Source organism: Aphis gossypii, chromosome 3, assembly GCF_020184175.1.
Source record: "Aphis gossypii isolate Hap1 chromosome 3, ASM2018417v2, whole genome shotgun sequence".
Taxonomy (NCBI): domain Eukaryota; kingdom Metazoa; phylum Arthropoda; class Insecta; order Hemiptera; family Aphididae; genus Aphis; species Aphis gossypii.
The window spans coordinates 557,658-580,104 of record NC_065532.1 but is presented as its reverse complement, the minus strand read 5'-3'; the positions used below and the strand labels follow the sequence as shown (position 1 = coordinate 580,104).

The window sequence follows — 22,447 nt, the reverse complement described above, 5'->3', positions numbered from 1 at the left end:
AATCATTAGGAAAATTTGTTTTAGATATTTCTCGGGTTGTAAAAACAACCGGCTATTGGTTCATCATGATAATCGTGTAACTGATAAGTGGTGTTTTGTTTTGTTTATTTTTTAATTGTGAATATTCTGTTGACCAATTAGGTAAAAATCCTTTTGTAAAAACTCCTTTCTGAGTGCTTATTCGAACTTTATCTCCGACATGAAATTTTACTTTCTATTAGTTATTGTGCGTTGTTTTAAAGTCACTAGTGCAGGATTTTCTTCCGCCTGGATCGGTGTCATCCCGATCGTTCTATGTTTTGAATTGTTGTAATTGTCTATCAGGAAGGGTAAAATAGATATCCATTTATGTGACCCTGAGCAGTAAACTCTCTATACATGTTGTTTTTAAAGTTCGGTTGAAACTTTCAACAAAACAAGCTTTCATCGTTGAATATGTGCTATACTTTTTTATATTATGCTTTGTCATTAACATGTCAAATTTCAAATTGTAAAATTCTTTTCCATTATTACCTGCAGCAGTTTAGGCGATCTACTTATAAGTATTTTTGACATGGCACCGGTCACTTCGCAAGCCGTTTTTGTTTTTAATGGAATAGCCCAGGCGAATTTCGTGAAGCAGTCAATCACACAGAGAATATACTTGTATCCATTGTTTTTCTTTGAAAGTGGTATCATCTCGACCAAGTCTGCCTGCCATAAATCGTTTTTTCCGTACACATTTACTGTTCGTCTAGTATAATTTTTCCTAGCCGGTCTGTGAAGTTCGATTGCTATATCACGTTTAGACATTAGGTATTTTCTTTGTTATACCGGATTCATAGAGTTCTTCAAAAATAGATAATATTTCGTTTGAAACTCCGGTGTTTCCCGCAGATTGAGAGGCTAAAAGAAGTCTTAATCTATAACCAACTCATTCGGATCATTCCAATATACTAAATTATGCGTTTGTAATTGCACACCGGTCCCCGAGGAAAATAGCTTACATAATTTGTTTATACTTTGCACCACCTTGCTTAATTTTTGTACCGTCCAGCGTTAAATGTGCCGATGTTTGAATAAGTATTGATTTATATGTATTAAATCACTATCAGTATATTGCATTGGATATCTAGAAAACAATAACTCAACAAGCCCCGGTGTTAGCTGATAAGATGAATCATTGATAAATATTTCATTGTTTTTAAATTTACTTCTTCATGACCTAATTTAATAACACCATCAGATTTTTTTCTTGGACCATATATTTTATCTTCTCACATTCTTCTAATGACCGGTAAGTTCCCGTCCGATTATCGGTAGCTAAATCTTCAATTGCATTCGAAATGTCATTATCATTACCTGCTTCGGAAGTTTGTGGTGTTGGCGATTGGTTATGCAATTTGTTCAGAGGCTCGATTATTGGTTTAAATGTTTGTGATACATAAGATTGAATGTCGGCATCACCTCTTTTAATGCTTCAAATTTACGTTTAATGTTTTCCTTAGCAATAAATAATTCGTTCAACACTGTACTATCGTCTTCCATGGTTATATCGTACTATAGTGTTTTATATAACGACAAACGTGTCAAAACCGTGTCGATATCGTCCGTTGTCACGTTCACAGTCCTTACTTATTACGACGAAATTGAATCTCCCCTTACTCCAACACAAAGTACAAAACTCTTTAAACTCGGGATAATTCATATCACCAGAGCAGTGTTCCATGTAAACGTGTTTTAATTAGTCTCATCTTGCTTGAATAATATTATCATGTTGCTATTATCTCGAATAAGTTGTTTTGGTATGCGTGCGAATGATTGCGCCAGATAGAACACATCAATGTTGTTATGTCTACAGCGCGTGTAGTAAGAACGTACAATATTTGATTTTCACATAAAATATCGTCAAATATAAAGACAGAATCTGGTAATGCTTTTTCTGGAGGGATAACCTCATCGTTTTCATGAAAAGTGAATAACTGTACTCCGTCCACATCTTTTAAAATTTTACAAAGCATTTTATATTTAGGTTGATCGAGTGTTTAGAGTATATATAAACGTTATGAAATCGTTATACCATTGATATTAGTCAATAAGGCATAAATAAATTCGTTTTACCACATCCAGAAGGACCAACAACTAAAGCACGACAGGTATTTGGTAAAAGCGCTCCATGTCTTGATTCACGAGTCGTAGGTGGGTCGATATTTTCCACTGTAAGTTTTATTTGTTGATCGACAAACTTCATTATAATATAATGATTATGTATAAATAGCTGTGTAATCTTTGTAATCTGACCATTACACGATGTCACCCGTTCGAGGAAACAACAAGAATAAAGGCGGAGGTATAATTAACACTCTTATAAATAAATTACCACTTGAACTTCATTTACCAGGTAATTATAAACTCTACCACACACACACACACATAAACTAACAATATCACTTGTACTGCGGTCCGGGGACAAAATTGAGAAAACGGTTGGATCGTGGTGATAAAGGTATCAATCCTTTAGATTCGGCGTGTAAAGAACACGATATCGCTTATGATCACAGCAAATCTTTGACAGATCGTCAAAAAGCAGATTATATATTAGAAAATAGGACTTGGAATAGATTCAAGTCAAAAGACTCAAATTTAAAAGAAAAGGCTGCAGCGTGGTTAGTCACAACGGGCATGAAGGCAAAACGTAAAATTGGTGCAGGATGTGGATTCAAAGCTGCAATAAAGGCGGCTAAAAATATACTCAAAAAAAATATTAATGAAAAAAACCTGATGAAATTAACAAAAAAATGTGTTGCGGCAGCTAAAAAAATATTCCGTAAAAACGGCAAGAAATCTCGAGTACCTCGTGTCATACCTATACCGAAAACTGGTGGTATGTTACCGTTGATACCAATTTTTGCTGGCTTATCTGCACTCGGAGCGCTAAACAGGTGGCATTGCTAACGTTGTAAAAACCGTTAGTGAATTAATAGAAATGAACCTTCGCATTTGGGCAGAGGATTATATCTCGCACCTAATAAAGGCGGCACGTATAAAATAGAGAAAGGAAAAGGACTATATCTCGCTCCACACGGAGGTTGGTTCGTATAAAAGAAAGGGTACCCGTAAATCTTTAAAGAAAACTCCAAAACGGCAAAAAAACTAATTTCTACGTTACCCAAAAGAGCGCTGTATGATTACGAAATTATAAAACATGCGCGCATAATGAAAATACCTCATTTCATCGGAGTGTTTTCTAGAGATAGGTTACCTCCACGACCAAAGCATAAAGAATCAGCGGTTATCAATTTGGACATTGAAAAAAGTACAGGAACTCATTGGGTAGCGTATAAAAAAAATTGGAAAACAAGTTACATACTACGACAGTTTTGGTAATCTACCGCCTCCACTAGAACTACAGTCGTACCTCAGTGGATGTAACATACAGTATAATTACACTAGGCATCAACGTTATAACACATTAATTGCGGGCATTTGTGTTTGAAATTTTTATCATGTACACGATAACATTAAATGGTAATTCCAGTGAAATGTCATGTGATTTTTCCACCGTTAGAAGTAAAAAATACATCGCAGCTGTGTCTTTTAAGTCTGCAAAACACATAATTCTATACCAAACATAGAACCGGATTGTAATACGATAGGATTTCGCAATTCGCTCGGCAAATGTGTAAATGTAACTATACCAACGGGATCATATGAAATAATTAATTTGGAGTCAACGATTCAAAAACTCTTACCAAATCATGTTACTTTGTTTCAACTCAAGGCTGATAGCAGCACATTAAAATGTTCAATGACATGATATTGATTTCACGATTGAACATAATATATCCAAAATATTAGGTTTTGAAAATAAAGTTTACTCTGAAAACACAAAGCATGAATCTGAACGGATAGTTAACATAATGAAAGTTAACTGTATAAAAATAGATTGCAATCTAATTTCTGGTTCATTCAGTAATGGTATACCGAGCCAGACGATACACGAGTTTTTCCCTTCTTCGCCGCCTGGACATAAAATCATTGAAGTTCCAAAACATTTAGTTTTCTACCGGCTTAATTCCACGTCTATAAGTAAAGTAAATATAGTGCTAAGAGATCAAGATAATAACTTAATCAATTTAAGAGGGGAGCCAATCACAATTCGTTTACAAATTAAACATAAAGATGGCTATTAAGTTCAACAGTTATATAAAAAGAAATGTTATCAAAAAAATCAATAGTTCTACTAGCAAGATTAATACGTCAAGACGTACACCGATTGTAAAGAAACTAACCAAAAACAATCTATCATTTCTACGCTCTTTAAAAGTTCTATAATCATGGATGAAATGTATTTGGACGTAGCTGGCGGATATGAAGAAGATTGCAAAATAACTCAATGCAGTACCACTCTTTCCTTCCGTATTCGACTACAGCTTTATCCAATAACGATGAAATTAGAATATCTATTCAAAATATGGACGCTTACACTTTGCCTTGCGAGAGCTATCTTTACATTGAAGGTAAATTAAATATACCTGCAGATATTACAGCAGAGAAGGGTGAATTCAACTTTACAAATAATGGCTTAGCATTTTTATTTTCTGAAATCCGATATGAAATTAACGGAGTGGAAATACAAAAATTAAAATCTCCTGGAATATCTTCGAGTCTTAAAGGTTTTTGCTCGCACACTCCGAGTGAATTGAACAATCTACAAAATGCTGCTTGGGACGTAGATATGGATGCCAGTGAAAATAAACATTTCATGTTAAATAACAAATTCGCTGGTTGTATCCCGCTCAAACACTTGTTTGGATTTTGTGAAGATTATAAAAAAATACTACTCAACTGTAATCAACAAATAATTTTAAACAGATCATCTACAGATTTTGATGCGTTGTATGTTTTGACGACAACTCCTAATGAAAAACTTAAAAAAGTAGCCATTGAATAAATAATAAAATTATCTGGAAGATGCCCATCATCAGAGTTAGTGATAAAGAAAAAATAAAACTGTTAAAAGTATTAGACTCTCGTAAACCAGTTGCGTGTGCGTTCAGAAATTGGGACTTGTGCGAGTATCCAGTTCTCCCTCAGAACACTTCTCATTCGTGGACGGTAAAATCAAGCAGTTTGTTGGAGAAACCTAGATTTGCATTAATCGGACTTCAAAACGATCGAAAAAATAATTTATTTAATCCATCAGGACGATTCGATCACTGCTATTTGAAAAACCTAAAAGTACATTTAAACTCTGAAGTATATCCATATGAAGATTTTCGTGCAGATTTCACAAACAATGTTACTGCTATATTGTACAAGGCATATGCTGAATTCCAGAAATCGTACTACGAGAGAGAGTATAGTGACCCTTTACTTCCTAAAAAAATTTTTCAACAATTTGTACCAATCGTAGTCGTGGATTTATCACGACAGAATGACAACGTAAAATCATCGACTGTAGATTTACGAATTGAATTCGAAACAGACAAGGCCATTCCAGCAAAAAACCGCAGCTTATTGTCTCATTTTACACGATCAAATTATAACTTATAACCCGTTAATGGTGATGTAAGGAAATTGTAAATAGTTTGTAAAAATAAAAAACTTTTTTTTTAAAAAAAAAATTATGATGTTATTTAATTATTCGCCATATTAAAATATAATTATAAACATTTTTTTTTCTGATTGTATTACAATAAAATATTACATAATAAATTATTTCAAATACTTAATCTACGGCTTGCCTTTGCCCTTTCACGCGCTACAAATGCTCTTGTCCTCGGTCTGTTGACTTCAGCTAAAAAAAAAAAAATGTTGTTTAAGTATACAACATTATGTAAAATATATTAGTATTACCTCAGTTCGGTTTGTGAAGAAGATAACCAGCCCCTTGCCAATTGTTTGAGTGCTTTAATCTTTAAATCTGCTATTAAGCAAGTACCTTGGACTGAAATACGTTCTTTCAATTTCTTGACCTCAATGTGCTCCAGATAATCCTCAACATCGCTTATTTTTGTATCTTTGGGTAACGGCATTTCTTTCCCCAGAAACATTGAAATCTTACAGGCTGAAGCAATGAAGCGGACCGAACATACATATTTTTCATCTGAATAACTTCTTCCATGGCATCGCTCAATTGTAAAATCTTTTTAACATTCTCCTTAGTCAACTGCACATTCTGGTCTTGCTGCAAGAATTGATTGACAGAATGTTGACACCGTTGAATTCCTCTATTGACATCAATTTAAACTCCTTTAACAGTAAGTGCGATGGAAGTCTAAAGTTTACGTTGTTAAGAAGTGTATTTATGGATTGAAACAATTCAACACTCATTTTCACGCACTGAGAGTTACTTGTAATACAAACAACACAATTAAACAAAAGTTCCGGATCTAAGCCAATATGTAAATAAACATTGCTATCAATAAAGAATGTGTTACAATCGATCAGATTATTAGCCATTATGTAACACTGAAGGTTAAACGCAGAAATTGTTACTAATGTTACTTGTTAACTTGAAGAGCGGGTTACGACTGACTTGTCATATGGTCGTGTCATCCTTTTATGCAGTGCTATCGAGCGCTTGTTTAGAGCGGGGACGAATCCCTACTCTTAAGTCAGGGTGGGAGTAAAAACTCATATGATATAAAACAGGGTTATGGAAGGAAACATAGTCTGGGTATTGATAACGTATTGAATAACAAATATTATGATATAAGAAATATTTTATTATTATTATTATCATTAACAAGATTTTATTAATATTATATAAAAAGACTTTTGTATTGGAGTGAGTAGATTGTTCTGCTGACTTGCCATCTATGAAGTCGGGGAAAGAGATGGTGGGGGATTATGGTCTGTTAAAATACGTAGGACCATCATTTTCATCGACAGCCTATAAAATTAATAATAATTATTTTTTTTTCTCACAAAAATTATATATATATACGACATACGTGTATCGTCCTTGGTATAGTTTTCCGAATCGGAGCCCATGCTGCCTCTAATGGATTCATCGAATTTGTTACTAAATATTCTCTGAATCCCCTTTCCTCGTCAGCACCCTAAGAATAAATAAAATTTAGTACTTGAATATTTATTGGTTTCATTTATAGTTACTCGTGACTGTGAAGGATCTTTCATTATATTTCATCAACGGAGACATACTTGAGTATCTTGGTGGTGAAGGTTGTAGCATTTCCACATCAAAGGTTTCAGAATAAAACTAAAATTAACAAAAATCAGTAATCGTAATAAAATATGTACAATATGTTCACCTTTAATTCCTCAGCATCGTGCATCTCATTTCTCTTGGTTGGTGAAATAAATTCTGCCGGTGCATCAAACTGTCTAATTTAATGCATATGTTAAATATTTTATTAATAATTTCAAAATATATTCTTACTTTTAACGAATTTCTCGATTTGTCATCCAATGATTGCAAGCTGTTCAGTTGCGAATAATATTATTTGGGTTAAAAAACTCTGTTTGTTCTTTTGTATATGTTTCGCGATTAATTCAATATGAATTCCTCTGATTATTGATAACTTCATCGAGTGTAGCGGATTTATCAATATTAAAATCTGTTTTAAAGTATTCGGATATTTGTTCGAGTTGATTTAAAATATTAGGTCTTACGATATTGATTTTTCTTGATACGGTTTCAAAAATCATCCACTCTAAATCTTGAATTGTCATAAGATCTCTTCTATTCAATAAAATTCTACATCCGCTTGTTTCTTTAGACTCTACGACTAATACATGCTCTCCCCTATATACCATACTTGTGATCAAAACCGATTCACATTCCAAAAAAGTGAATTTTTTATATTTCACAGCAGGATCGAGAATGTGGGATAAAATATTACCCATGATTGAATAAATACGCTTCAAGAAGTCTGGAGAAATATTTACATACCGTGCCGGTGTAATTATTCGCAGCACAATATTAAATTTATCTTTTGGATCGAATCCGATGTTTAAAACTTGCGATTTTCAAAGTCAATTGTGAAATTACTACAATCGATGAGTTCGGACGGCGATGAAGGTGCAACATATTTATACAAACGGTTCATTTCACTTATTGGCCCTGCCATATTAATACTGATAAAGTTAAACAGAGATTTACAACTTGACACTGTAAAACAAAACTATGACTGAATATTAGTGCTTAATTATTAATCGTCATTAATATTATTAATATTATTATTATTATTATTATGAATGGTGGGGGAGTTCTGGAAGTTAGGTGTGAACTGGTAGTGGGGATTAGTGGTGGGGCATATATTTTGTACGTATATAGATGTATAGATATAGGTATAAAGATAATGTGTACTACGAGATAACGGCTGAGCAGTGTCCGGTTGCAGCATCTATGGCAGGGCTGGAGGTGGTGTGACGGCGGCGCTAACCATGGATGGGTAGCGAGTGGTGGTACGGGTGGCGGTACCTTGGGTGAGTGGTAGTCGCGGGGGTGGCGGTGGCGGTGGCGGTGGTGGCCCCCCAGGGACCCAGTTACTACTGGTGTATGAACTGTAAATTAATATAGTAAGAGAAAAATGTAATTATAAAATAATATAATATGTAGAACAATCGATAGTAACTTGATTGTAAATTTAATATATAAGGCAGCACTGGGGTCAGTGGTGGTGATCATGTGACTCGTTCACCACTAGACGTCGCGTTCGAATAAAGTGTTTTTACGTCATTTTTGGTTTTACTTTATTTTGGTATACGTTCAAGCAATCGGAGTATAAGACAATTTATTGAGTTATTATTCAAATTATATGTTAAAAAATCCGAAATCAAGTCGAATGTAAAGGCGGGTACACACCGGAGCATTTAGGTGTAATGTAACGCCTTAATGTAACTGTAATGCTTAAGTGTGTGCGGTGTTACTGTATCATTCGTGAGTGCTCGGCTCGCGAAGTCATCGATCCACCCTAGCGTCGGTATTTTGACGAACATCAAAGGGATATTACATTACTACTCGACGCTAGTGTGTACGGTAAACCAGTTGCTCGCATCGAATCGCCCTGATCGCTTACCTCTGCAGAGCTGTTTTCAGTAAAGTTTTTCTTTTTGAATTTTTTCATAATTTTCTTTTAAAAAATGGAGTGGGACAATGAGAAGGTATTGGAACTCATTGAGTGCTACAAAAATAAAACCGTTTTATAGTTTCCAAAGGACTCAAAATATTATAATAAACTAGCAAAATCGGATGCGTGGAAAGATTTGGCTTAACAAATGAAGACCACAACTGATGAATGCAAAAAAAAATGATCAGCCTTAATGCATCATTTCGGCGAGAAAAAGCAAGGGTGAAAAATAGCCAGAGAACTGGCTCAGGTAATTATAAATAATTTATATAACAATTTTAAATTTTTTTTAAATATAATATTATTAACCGGTGCCCACTGTGTCCAGTGACCAGTCTTGCTAAGTATTCGAATACTATTTAAATTTTGTTTATAAAATATTTTTTTATAATGGTTGTAACTTATAAATTATTATAAATTAGGTTTCGTCAAATAAGCATAACACAGAACCTACCTATCTATTTTCGAATTATGCATAAATATTTCAATATAAAATGTATTCAACTAAAAAAAACAGTATTTATTTCAAGTATTTTGAATATTTTTAAAATTAAGTATTTTATTTTAAATACAAATTACACCAAGTATGTCAATACGTATTCTTACTAAGACTGTTATTAGCTATAAATAGATACACTGGAAATATAATAGGTACGTATGAACCTGCCCTCGTGAACTGTCTCTGAAATAAGAAAATACAACAACTGGAATGGTCACTTCGTCCTTTTGTGTTAAAGTCAATATCATTGTTATGACTCTATTTTAATAAATTAGATAGTTTAGTATTCGTATCTACAAGACTACAAATAGCACATTATATATTATAGTATACGCATTATTTATAAATTATAATATTACAAATTCACTTATTTACTAACATATTTCAAAAACAATTTATAATAGGTATATTTTTATTATTTTATGTAAGGAACGGATGAAGTTTATGTAAGCTCATGGTTTGTCTTCAAAAGTTTGGAATTAATTATGGATAAGGACAATCCACGAACTACATTAAACACGGTAAGTAAAAATTAAAAATGTTATAAGACTTAGGGCTCGGATGTTTATGCATTTAAAATTAATATAATATGTATGCATATATGCACCAAAAAAATACTAAATATGCAATCAATTTATGCACTAAAAATCATAAAATATGCATTTTTAGCTAAATAAACACGAAAATATGTACAAAAAATTAATTATAATTCTATAAATATTTAACTTGTATTAGTGATTATTTAAATAACTTACATGATAATTAAAAAATAATTCATTTTATTACACAATTAAATTATTAGCGTTACACTGTGATACAATAGTTTTTTTAATTTGATCAAACTTGTAGCTGCGTCTGTTATCGGAAAATAAATTGTTGTAACGTGAAAAACTTCATTCTACATCTACCGACGTTATTTGAGCATACTTGAAGAATGCAAGATCCTCAACCTTCAAATCTTGTTCTATTCCTTCCATAGTATCAACTTCACCAGAATGTATTTTAGAAATTTGTACCAAAATTTTAAACCCAGCATTCTTTCAATTACGTTCTGAAATTTGTCGTAAATTTCTTTTCCCACTTTTCCATTATCCATTTTGAGGGTTTCTCTAGTATTATTGACAACATTACTTGATTCAAACAAAGTTAATCCAGATGATTCTAATTTAGTTATGTTGACTGGTAAACATCTAAAGTTGGACTGAATGAATGTTAAGTTTGGACCTAAATTTGGTTCAGCCATAATGCTAATACTTTTTTTCGATTGAAACTGCATCATCTGGGTTTAATTTTGAAAATAAATTTTGTATAGTTGTAAAATTATCATAGTAGTAAACCGCCTCTAACCATGTTCCCCAACGTGTTATTATAGGCACAGGAGGTAGAGGAATACCAGAAGCTTCTGTTAAAAATCTCTAAACGTGATGGTGCTTTCAAAAATACTTTTTTAACGTTTGACATTATTACGAAGTCCGTTCACATTATTGAATTTTCCACGAATTGTTTCCGCTACTCTATGATGTGCATGTGCAAGACAGGTGACGTGCACCATTTTTGAATAAAGCACTTTTAACGAATTGGCAGCTTTAATCATATAGGGGGCGGCATCAGTAACAAATAAAAGAACATCATCGTGACGAATATCTTCTGGCCATAAGAGAAACAACGATTGATCAAAAACTTTACTAATTGTGGAGTAATTTGCTTTATCTAACTCTTCAGAGTTCAATAAATACAATTTACCCGGCGTATTTTTATCAAGAATACCAATAATCACGTTTGCTACGTAGCGGCCCTTCGCAATCTGTTGTTTCGTCTATAGAAACAAATATTTTTTTGCCAACGACATCATTCCTAATTTTTTTAATTGTTTCTTCATAATAATCAGTAAAATAATTTTTGCGTAAAGTTAACTCTTCTGATATTTCTTTACCTGTATATTTTGTTAAAAAATTACGAAATATTTTATTATTCACCTTGTGGAAAGGAATATTGGCTCCTAGAAACACTCTACACATATCCATGTAAAATGATTTTTTACCTACCACATTGGAAATTAGTTGTTGTGACTGAGTTTGTTTCTGTCGATCAGCTGTGCGAATATGTTTGGCTGTCTTCAAGTGTTTTGTTCGACGGTAAAACGACGTTCAGATCCAACTTTAATTTCACACACTTTACAATACTATTATGGGCTATGAGATATCTATAAGAGATATAGATATCTATATCAAGGCTAAGTTAGTATGACCATGACACGTGTCGGGATAGTAAGCGCACCAATAATTATAGTGCACTAATGATGCATTTGAGATGTTATTGCACATTTATTGCACATTCTTAAATTCGTGTACGAATTTGCAACAACAACTACAAGGACACCTGGTTTCACCCAGAAGGCGACAACTCGACGTAAACAAGAGACGCACCACAATATATAAGGGAGCCTAACTAACCTAACCTAACCTAACCTAACCTAACTGAGCACTTTCACGACACTCAGCCACTTATTTTATTTGTTACAGGTATTTAATTTATATGCAATAAAGACATATTTCGTTATTGAGTTTAACTTTCGTTCAAAATAACCATCTGGATTTAAATCTGATACTGGCACGCAACAATACAAAACAGTTCCATCAGTAGAAAAAACATCGTTTCCAAACTCTTCAACAAAACTTTAAAGACGAATTGAACAAGACGATTTACATTTCGGCATTTTTAAAATATAAAAGTAAAATTTACCGCGGAAAAATATAAATTAACGACCGACCGGGAAACACGGCGATGAAAATCGTACCAATACGTCGCCCGGTCGTCACCACATACTCACGGCAAGAAGTGTATACGAAATTCTATTATTAAATCGTTATCTAATAAATATTCCAGACATGCATAATATAAAAATACCTAATAAGGAACATTATTTATATTTTACGTCAAATTGTTTTGAAATATGCATTTATATTCTTAAAATCCAAAATTATGCATTTAAAATACAAAACCACTAAATATGCAAAAATATGCAAAATAAAAATATCATTATTTTATTCGGTAGAACACGAATCAAATTTGTATCCAGGTTAGCAATAAATTGGATAAATAGAAAAAAATATACAATTTCATAAACATCCGAGCCCTAGCACTTATAACATTATTTTAGATTTTGAACGGAGTAATCACCTAATGTATTGATTTTACTACCTATGTTTTTTTTTTTTTTGAAATGTCAATAAAAAAATTAGCTACCCAAAAAATGTTGAAAATTTAATACAATGTTAAACACGAGTTGAATGTATTATGTTTATTATATGTATGATAGTAATGTATGTATTAAAATAATAAAATAAAGTCAAGTGGCACTCGGGGACTGCCGCGATAAAGCTATTGCAGTATTACATATTAACACGAAATAAGAAGTTAATAAAATTTAATAAAAAAAATAATAATAATAATATAATATAATATTATTATATTATTATATTATTTTTATTATTATACTGTATATCGTCGCTGAAACTGCAACACCGCATATCTCAAGATTTGACAAAATGCATTTGTTTTGTTGGTAGATAACAGTGAATAATATTAAACTAAAATAATAAATAAATGATAACGATTATTATTATTATTATTTTTATTTTCGGTAACCATGGTAACAATTAACGGGTAACGGTCACGCTTTTTCGTTACGAAAAATATATTTTCAGTCACCACGCCTGCGATAAAAGCTATGCAATAGCTTAATAATAATAATTTTTTAAATAAGAAGTAGGTACCAATAAAAAAAAAAATTAAATTATGCATAGTCGTTTTGCTATGAAACCGCCCCTTCATTTACAAAATAATCTGCAATTTCATTTCGAACTTTTTTTATATCCAACGGCGATCTACGAGGCATATTCCGGATAGGTAATAAAGAAGTAATATTATTGTTTTCCGATCTCCAATTTCTTGCAGTTATCTGTCCACCAACTTCTCTGTAAAATGTTCCACTCGGAGTATAAATGTTCACCGAATTTATACTTTTCCGTAAAAAGTTATGGAGGCGTGCTACAGCCATCACAACAATCTCTGCTTTTTCGGGTTCTAATAGCATAGGCTTACGTAAAATACGAAATACCGAAGATGAAATTCCAAAAACGTTTTCTACTACACAGCGGGCCCTGCATAAACGATAATTGAAATTTCTTTTGACTGAACCTTTGGGATGTACACCAGAATACACTTTCATTACATGTTCATTTAGCGAAAATGCCCCATCGCCAAGTACAAAATAGTACACGGGTTTTTCTCTTCCCGGTAATGGTATTGGGGTTGGTATATTCAATGAATGGTTTTCCATTTTTTTATTTAACTCACAATTTTTGAAAACTCCATTATCTGAAATTCTACCCAGACATCCGGAATTTACGTATATAAAGTTATAGTTGGAATCGACGAGTGCAAATAATACAATACTAAAATATCCTTTGTAATTATAATCCTCGGTTCCAAAATGAAATGGAGCTTGTAAGACTACATGTTTTCCGTCCATTGCGCCTAAGCAATGAGAAAAATTCCAACGATCTTCATACCCGACATACCCCTTTGCAATAACTAACCAGCCTTCAGGTGTCGTAGGAATCTAAAAATTTTTAAATAATAATATAGGTATACAAGTTATTGCATTATTATTATAGAAAATATTAATTACTTAAATTTTATTTTTCATATTGTTTTTGTTCAAATATTATCTATTATATCAATAGCGTTTGACGTTTAAATATTGAAAAAATTCGTAATAATTAAGAATATTTACTAATTATTTTGTAGCTTAAAATGTATTCAATTTTGTGTCAATAGGACGCTGATTTTTAGGTAATAAAAAAAATAATAATAATAATATAATATAATATTATTATATTATTATATTATTTTTATTATTATACTGTATATCGTCGCTGAAACTGCAACACCGCATATCTCAAGATTTGACAAAATGCATTTGTTTTGTTGGTAGATAACAGTGAATAATATTAAACTAAAATAATAAATAAATGATAACGATTATTATTATTATTATTTTTATTTTCGGTAACCATGGTAACAATTAACGGGTAACGGTCACGCTTTTTCGTTACGAAAAATATATTTTCAGTCACCACGCCTGCGATAAAAGCTATGCAATAGCTTAATAATAATAATTTTTTAAATAAGAAGTAGGTACCAATAAAAAAAAAAATTAAATTATGCATAGTCGTTTTGCTATGAAACCGCCCCTTCATTTACAAAATAATCTGCAATTTCATTTCGAACTTTTTTTATATCCAACGGCGATCTACGAGGCATATTCCGGATAGGTAATAAAGAAGTAATATTATTGTTTTCCGATCTCCAATTTCTTGCAGTTATCTGTCCACCAACTTCTCTGTAAAATGTTCCACTCGGAGTATAAATGTTCACCGAATTTATACTTTTCCGTAAAAAGTTATGGAGGCGTGCTACAGCCATCACAACAATCTCTGCTTTTTCGGGTTCTAATAGCATAGGCTTACGTAAAATACGAAATACCGAAGATGAAATTCCAAAAACGTTTTCTACTACACAGCGGGCCCTGCATAAACGATAATTGAAATTTCTTTTGACTGAACCTTTGGGATGTACACCAGAATACACTTTCATTACATGTTCATTTAGCGAAAATGCCCCATCGCCAAGTACAAAATAGTACACGGGTTTTTCTCTTCCCGGTAATGGTATTGGGGTTGGTATATTCAATGAATGGTTTTCCATTTTTTTATTTAACTCACAATTTTTGAAAACTCCATTATCTGAAATTCTACCCAGACATCCGGAATTTACGTATATAAAGTTATAGTTGGAATCGACGAGTGCAAATAATACAATACTAAAATATCCTTTGTAATTATAATCCTCGGTTCCAAAATGAAATGGAGCTTGTAAGACTACATGTTTTCCGTCCATTGCGCCTAAGCAATGAGAAAAATTCCAACGATCTTCATACCCGACATACCCCTTTGCAATAACTAACCAGCCTTCAGGTGTCGTAGGAATCTAAAAATTTTTAAATAATAATATAGGTATACAAGTTATTGCATTATTATTATAGAAAATATTAATTACTTAATTTTATTTTTCATATTGTTTTTGTTCAAATATTATCTATTATATCAATAGCGTTTGACGTTTAAATATTGAAAAAATTCGTAATAATTAAGAATATTTACTAATTATTTTGTAGCTTAAAATGTATTCAATTTTGTGTCAATAGGACGCTGATTTTTAGGTAATAAAAAAATAAATATTTATGTTCTAATTTTTGACAAAATATGTTTAAAAAAACTTGAAATATTTTAAAAAATTACAAATTTACATTAGGAATTGTAATCTCCCACTTATAATAAACTATATTAGTTATCTCTTATTTATAACCACTCCGTAAATCAAAAGCTGATAGATCAAAATTTCCCAAATCCAATATAATAATTTTATTAGGTATAAATAAAAATTGTATACCTAGGTATGAAAAAGCGAAATATTTACGAAATATGTGAAAAAATGTAAAATAAAAAAGTCTCATTTTATTCAGGGTGTAATGAAACGTGCTTATTTTAAATCAGAATTGAGAAATTTGTATACAATAAAATTATGTAGGTATTTACATAAAAATCCATGCCTATTCATCTATAATATTATATGTTCTACGTTGTTAACAATTTTTAGAAATATTTTAAATATAGCATATTTTAACATACAACATTTTTCGTATATAAAATATGTAATATCAATATCTATTTATAATTAGGTAAAACATAGCCATGTTATAAGATGACAGAGGTAGATGGCTACCTATTTATTTAACTTTTACTATGTTATTTACAAAAAAATCACTAAATTCAAAATTGTATGTATTGACATTAAACAAATAATAAATATACAACTTAAATACATATTTTAGGTGAATTATTTCTAAAATGTTTACCTAATTTATAATATTGTTGTCAAAAAGTTTTGTTAAGATTCTTAGAATATAAATTAGTTATCTAGGTTTATAAAATCAATATTTACACGTATTTAATTTTACGCACATTTCAGTTCGTTGAAGAACAAGTGGACACTGAAGGTCAAAATAAGGAAACCGAAGATGTTTTACAGTCCACTACAAGTCAAGATGATTTGGTCATTTTTAATATTCCATCAACTCGTCCAAAAAAAAAAAAAAAAAAAAAACTGAAGATGATTATATGCTTGACCAAGCATTTTCAATTTTAACTTCTGCGGCAAAACCCGTAAAAGAAACCGAATGCAGTGCGTATGGAAAGCATATCGAAAACAAATTAAAACGTGTTTTCCCACAAACAAGAAATGCTGTTCAACATGAATTTGGCAACATCATTTTTAAAGCTTGTCAAGGTTTTTACGAATATAACTATCCTAATAATATAAATCAAATCCAGCCTCTTCATATACAATCATTATTATCACACAATCCCAACACATCGCTTTCTAACTACAATCCTAGTCCTATACCTTCAACTTACATTTCTATTCCTTCGCCTCGCCTACTACCTACAATCCGAGCCCTATACCTTCTACTTACACTGCTAGTCCTTCACCTTCTACGTATGATCCGAGCCTTTCGCCTCCTACTTAAATTTCTAGTCCTTCGCCTTCTACATATAATCCAAGCCCTTCGCCTCCTACGTAGAACTCTAACCCTTCCCCCAATCCTACTGCCTATGATCTTAGTTACTTATAATTCATCTTTCAATTAATATTAAAATTAAACAACATTTTAAAAAGTTACAATTATAAAGGTTATTATTTCTTTTTTTATTATTATAATAATAAGTGTTTACAGTATGATACATTTATTAAAATTTGTTATTATTATTATTTGTTAGAATATTTTATTATTATGCTATCATTATTATTATTAAAAAAAAAAAGAGAATTGTATTATCAATATTATTTTTATTTTTATTATTAATACTAGTAAAAATTGAACAGGAATAAATTATGTTTTATTTTATTGATTTGTTTTTAAATTATGTTAAAAAGTATTAAAATATAATTCAAAATATTCATATAACAAGTTTACCTGTGTATTTTCTTTTAATGTTTCTACAACTGCCTGGCATACCTCGGGAACAATCTGTCCAATAACTTGTTTTGACATTTTAAAAAGATACTGAAAACTTTGATAGGATTCACCGGTTGCCAAAAATCGTAAGGTAACCTTTCTTGTACAGGAATGGCTTTTCGGAAATTCGTATCTTGTTTTGAAATTTTTGGATCAATCAAATTTATTAAAAATTCAAAATCAATAGACGACATTCTAACAAAATTTCTATATTGTCCGCTTATTTCCTGTTGCTGAAGACAATTTAATAAATCTGGTCCACTACATATGTCCCTAGACTTCATTAAATTTGTTTGCCACCATCTTCTTTCGCTTTTTTTTAGATTCTGAACGAAGTGATGAATGTATTGATTTTACAATGATGTGTGTTTTTTTTTTTTTTTTTTGTGTCTGTGTACAGCATAACTAGTCGAAATAATGCTCCAATTTCAAACTATGGGGGTGGTTTCCGATGTAAAAGTGAATATCCTTGGTGCATTATAGAGGTAAAAAGTTAACATTTTCCAACACTTTTCAAAAAAATCGAGAAAAACCAAAAAAAAATGACAGAAAAACGGGAATTTTTACGCAAAACCAGTTTTCGACCAAATCGATTTTTTTTTATGGTTGTAATTCAAAAACTAATCACTGAAAATACTTGAAATTTTCACCAAATGTTAATGTCAGTGGTATCCGTATATAGTTAAATTTTCAAAAAATTTTGACTTTTTTTGAGTTATTTATAGACCACTGAAATTTTCGATTTTTTTGAGAAATTTTTTTTAAAGTATCGATAAAAAATTTTTGGATGACCAAAAAGTTTTGAAAATTTAATACAAGGTTCCTTATGAGTTTTTTTAATGTAGCTAAAAAAAATTAAAAATCGTTAGTCACAATTTTTTTTATAAGCGTTTTTAGTTCAAATGTTAACGAAATCTGTCGAAAACGCGAAAATTTGCAAGTAATTTTGAAGTTGAAAAATCATAAAATTTTTTTCTTTTATAACTAAGTTTTGAAAATTTGGTACAAGGTTTTCCATACATTTTTCTTCAAATATCTGTAAAAAAACTCTACCGGATTCAGACAAAAAATGTTTATGAGTGTTTGAAATTTAAATTTTTACAAAAACCGCGTTAAATAACAGTTTAGCCTCAAACGATATTTGATATTTGTTATTATTCAAAAAGTATAAGTCGTAGATACTTGAAAATTTTACCAGTTATTAAGATTCGCGTTTTCTTTACGTGATTTAAATTTCAAAATATTTTGACTTTTTTTGAGCTATTTATAGACAACTGAAATTTTCAATTTTTCTGAAAAATATTTTTGAAGTGTCGATAAAATTTTTTTGGCCCTATCAAAATACTTGAAAATTTAATACAAAGTTCCTCATATGTTATTCTTATAGTGATTAAAAAATTATAAGAATACATAGGCACAATTTTTTTTTATTAGCATTTGAAGTTCAAATTTTGACGAAAATTCGTCAAAATTATGAATATTTGCGAAATATTTGAAGTTGAAAAATCATAAAATTTTTTGTGTTTATAACTAAGGATTAAAAATACAACACTAAGTTTTCCATAAGTTTACCTTCAAGTATCTATAGAGAAAACTCGAAGCATCATTATAGGAAAAATTTTAAGTGCGTTTGAATTTTAAATTTTAACGAAATAGCGTAACGATAACGATTTATCCTCAAACGATTTTAAATATTTGTTATTATTCAAAAAGTATAAGTCGTAGATACTTGAAAATTTTACCAGTTATTAAGATTCGCGTTTTCTTTACGTGATTTAATTTTCAAAATATTTTTTAATATAAGCTGGTTTTTTTAAACCACCTTTTTCACCAACCACTAGAAATTATATCCTAGGCTGACAAATCATCTTCGTTCAGAATCGTTTTTCGTATACAATGATAACTATCATTGGATTCAAATTTAACACTCCTATAATATATAATAATGATCCATACGGCACCTAATGTACAGCAGAGCGGTACCTACTCACTTGCCCACTTTTTTTTTCATATTAAGGTTGAAAATCTATATAGATTTTACTGGTTTTACTGATTTTTTACTTATTGACATTTGTAAAAAAAATTTACTATTGACCCCCCTCCCCATATACCAACTGGCAACTACACACATTATTGTAAAATCAATACATTTATTGCTTCGCTCAGAACCTAAAATCTAAAAAATTTTATTTGAAAATGTATTTGTCCATTACATTATACTCAATTTTCATTGTATACTGTAGGCAACCTAGAACTTTTAAATGTTGATGAAGACACTTTATATAAACGACATGTTTGCGGCGACCATTTTTTAGCAAGTGACTTTGTGAGCAATGCACGACATCGTTTAAAGCCATTTGCTATACCCCAGCAATATGATGGCAAAGAGGAAGATGACCTACACATTATACCACCTTTACATACATATAAAAATAAAAAACCAGACCAAACAGATACAAAATTATTATCTCCTGAATCTTCTACATCAATTAGTATTTTAGATTTGCATACTCCTCCAAAAACTAATCAAGTAGATAGAATGTCTTCCCCATCGTCTGAAACCAAACAATTTATAAATGATGTAATTTTATTTCCCACACCAATTAAACAAAAACAATCTGAAGAAGTTAAAAATGAAATAATAAATACTCCAAAAAAAAAAAAGTTGAGGACTACAATTCAAAATCAAAGAAAAATTATTAAAAACAAAAGATCTACAATATGTAAACTCCGTAGTAATTTAAAATCATACCGTCAAGAACTTAATGCCCATAAACATTTATTGAACAAAATGAAATATAGTAGCAAAGGTTCAAAAGTCTTAACAAAAATGCAACTTTTTCATGGCCAACGAAAATGTTGGACTCAGGCAGAAAAAAACTTTTCAATTGGACTTTTCTATAAGTCTCCAGCAACTTACAAATATCTGAGAAATAAACAAAATATAATTCTACCAGGAGTATCAACAATTAAAAAATGGATAGGTAGTTCTAAATTCATGCCTGGTTTTAATACTGGTTTCTTAAAACAGTTACAATTAAAAATTGAAACTATGACAAAAGAAGAAAAATACTGTGTAGTTGTTTTTGATGAAATGAGTATTAAAAAGTACTTAGAATATTCAAAGTATTTGGATATGGTAGAAGGATTTGAAGATTTGGGGCATAAAGGCAGAACTAATAAAATAGCATCGTTAGCTATGGTTTTTATTGCTCGAGGCCTATATAGTAGATGGAAAATGCCTATTACATACTTTTTAAGTGCGTCATCAATGAGACACGATATTCTGTCAGAACTTATAATTGAAGTGGTGGAAAAGTTAAATAGCATTGGTTTATCAGTCACTGCAATCGTATGTGACTAAGGCACAAATAATGTTGCAGCTTTGAAGAAATTAGGAATTTCCAAAGAAAAACCATATTTTAATGTTGGTACAAATAACATTTTTTCTATATTTGATGTGCCTCATATAATAAAAAATTTCCGCAACAATCTTTTAAAAGATGATTTTATTTACAAAGGGCAGAGAATAACATTCAATGACATAAAAGAAACTTATGATATTGACAAATCAAGTGGAACGAGTAGAGCATTGTTAAAGATTACTAATAGTCATATTCAACCAGGACCCTTTCAAAAAATGTCCTGCAAACTTGCGTTACAGGTATTCAGTCATTCAGTAGCAGCAACTATGAAGACATGTATAACTACAGGGCAGTTAACGACATCAACAGCGTCAGCTACTGCAGACTTCATTGAAGAAATGAATAGAACATTTGATTGTTTGAATAGTAAAAAGTTGTATACATCAAATCCATACACATGTGCTATTTCAGAAGAACATCCTGGACAATTACAGCTCTTATTAAATTCTAAAAATTGGTGTGAACAACTTAGAAAAACTTTTAAGGAAAAAGAAACACGACCTCCTTGCTTTGATGGATTGGTACAAACTATTAATGCTATTCAAATGCTTTATATACAACAACAAAAATTGGGGTATACTTTTTTACTAACATCTAGATTAAATCAGGATGTTATAAAAAATCTATTTTCTGTATTTAGACAAAGAGGAGGTTTTAATAGAAATCCAACTGCAAAAACATTTCGTACTACTTTCCGTATTAATGTATTAGTTAATCTTATTAAGTCTTCAGATGCTTCAAATTGTGAGATAGATGATGACGAACATTTGTTAGAATCCAGCAATGTAGATATATCTGATTCAGTGTTATCTGAGAATAATCTGTATGATAATGAATCAATTTCTTTACAATCGTTATCTGTAACTGAAATACCAGAAGAAGAAGAAATTCAGATTTCATTAGAAAATTGTTCAAATTCTTATTTTGCTGGTTATTTAGGGTATAAATGTTTTACAGAGTTTAAATGTAATGATTGTACCCAAATATTCTTAAAAGCTGATGAATATTTTTTTAATGAACAAGAATTTTTAATTTTTTATAAAAGTTATGAATCAAAAGATCCAGAAAAAAATGTTTTAAATAAACCAACAGAAATGTTTACATTATTTATTTAACGTGCTCAAAAAATAATATTAACGTATGTAACACAAATGCCAGAAACAAGAAATTTATGTAAAATATTGCAAAAAAAAATAAAACTTGAATTGTTTTCTTTATTACAACTTGAAAAAAGTTGTGACTCTCATTTTGATTATGTATTATATAAATTAATACAGTGCAAGTTATTTTACAATTTTAA

At 30.8% G+C, this 22,447-nt stretch overlaps 1 protein-coding gene and 2 pseudogenes across 1 annotated transcript; 1 reads left to right on the top strand and 2 right to left on the bottom strand.

Annotated features, from left to right (window-relative positions):
• Positions 1-2,289: 2,289 nt before the first annotated feature.
• On the top strand, positions 2,290-5,535 carry LOC126550727 (uncharacterized). Its single transcript, XM_050202777.1, has 4 exons — positions 2,290-2,380; positions 2,486-2,674; positions 4,413-4,878; positions 4,968-5,535. Exons 1-4 carry the CDS (start codon positions 2,290-2,292, stop codon positions 5,533-5,535), a joined length of 1,314 nt encoding a protein of 437 aa, XP_050058734.1.
• Positions 5,536-5,702: 167 nt separating this feature from the next.
• On the bottom strand, positions 5,703-6,444 carry LOC126550726 (uncharacterized; annotated as a pseudogene).
• A 965-nt stretch (positions 6,445-7,409) lies between these two features.
• Positions 7,410-8,107, bottom strand: LOC126550724 (uncharacterized; annotated as a pseudogene).
• Between the last annotated feature and the right edge of the window lie 14,340 nt (positions 8,108-22,447).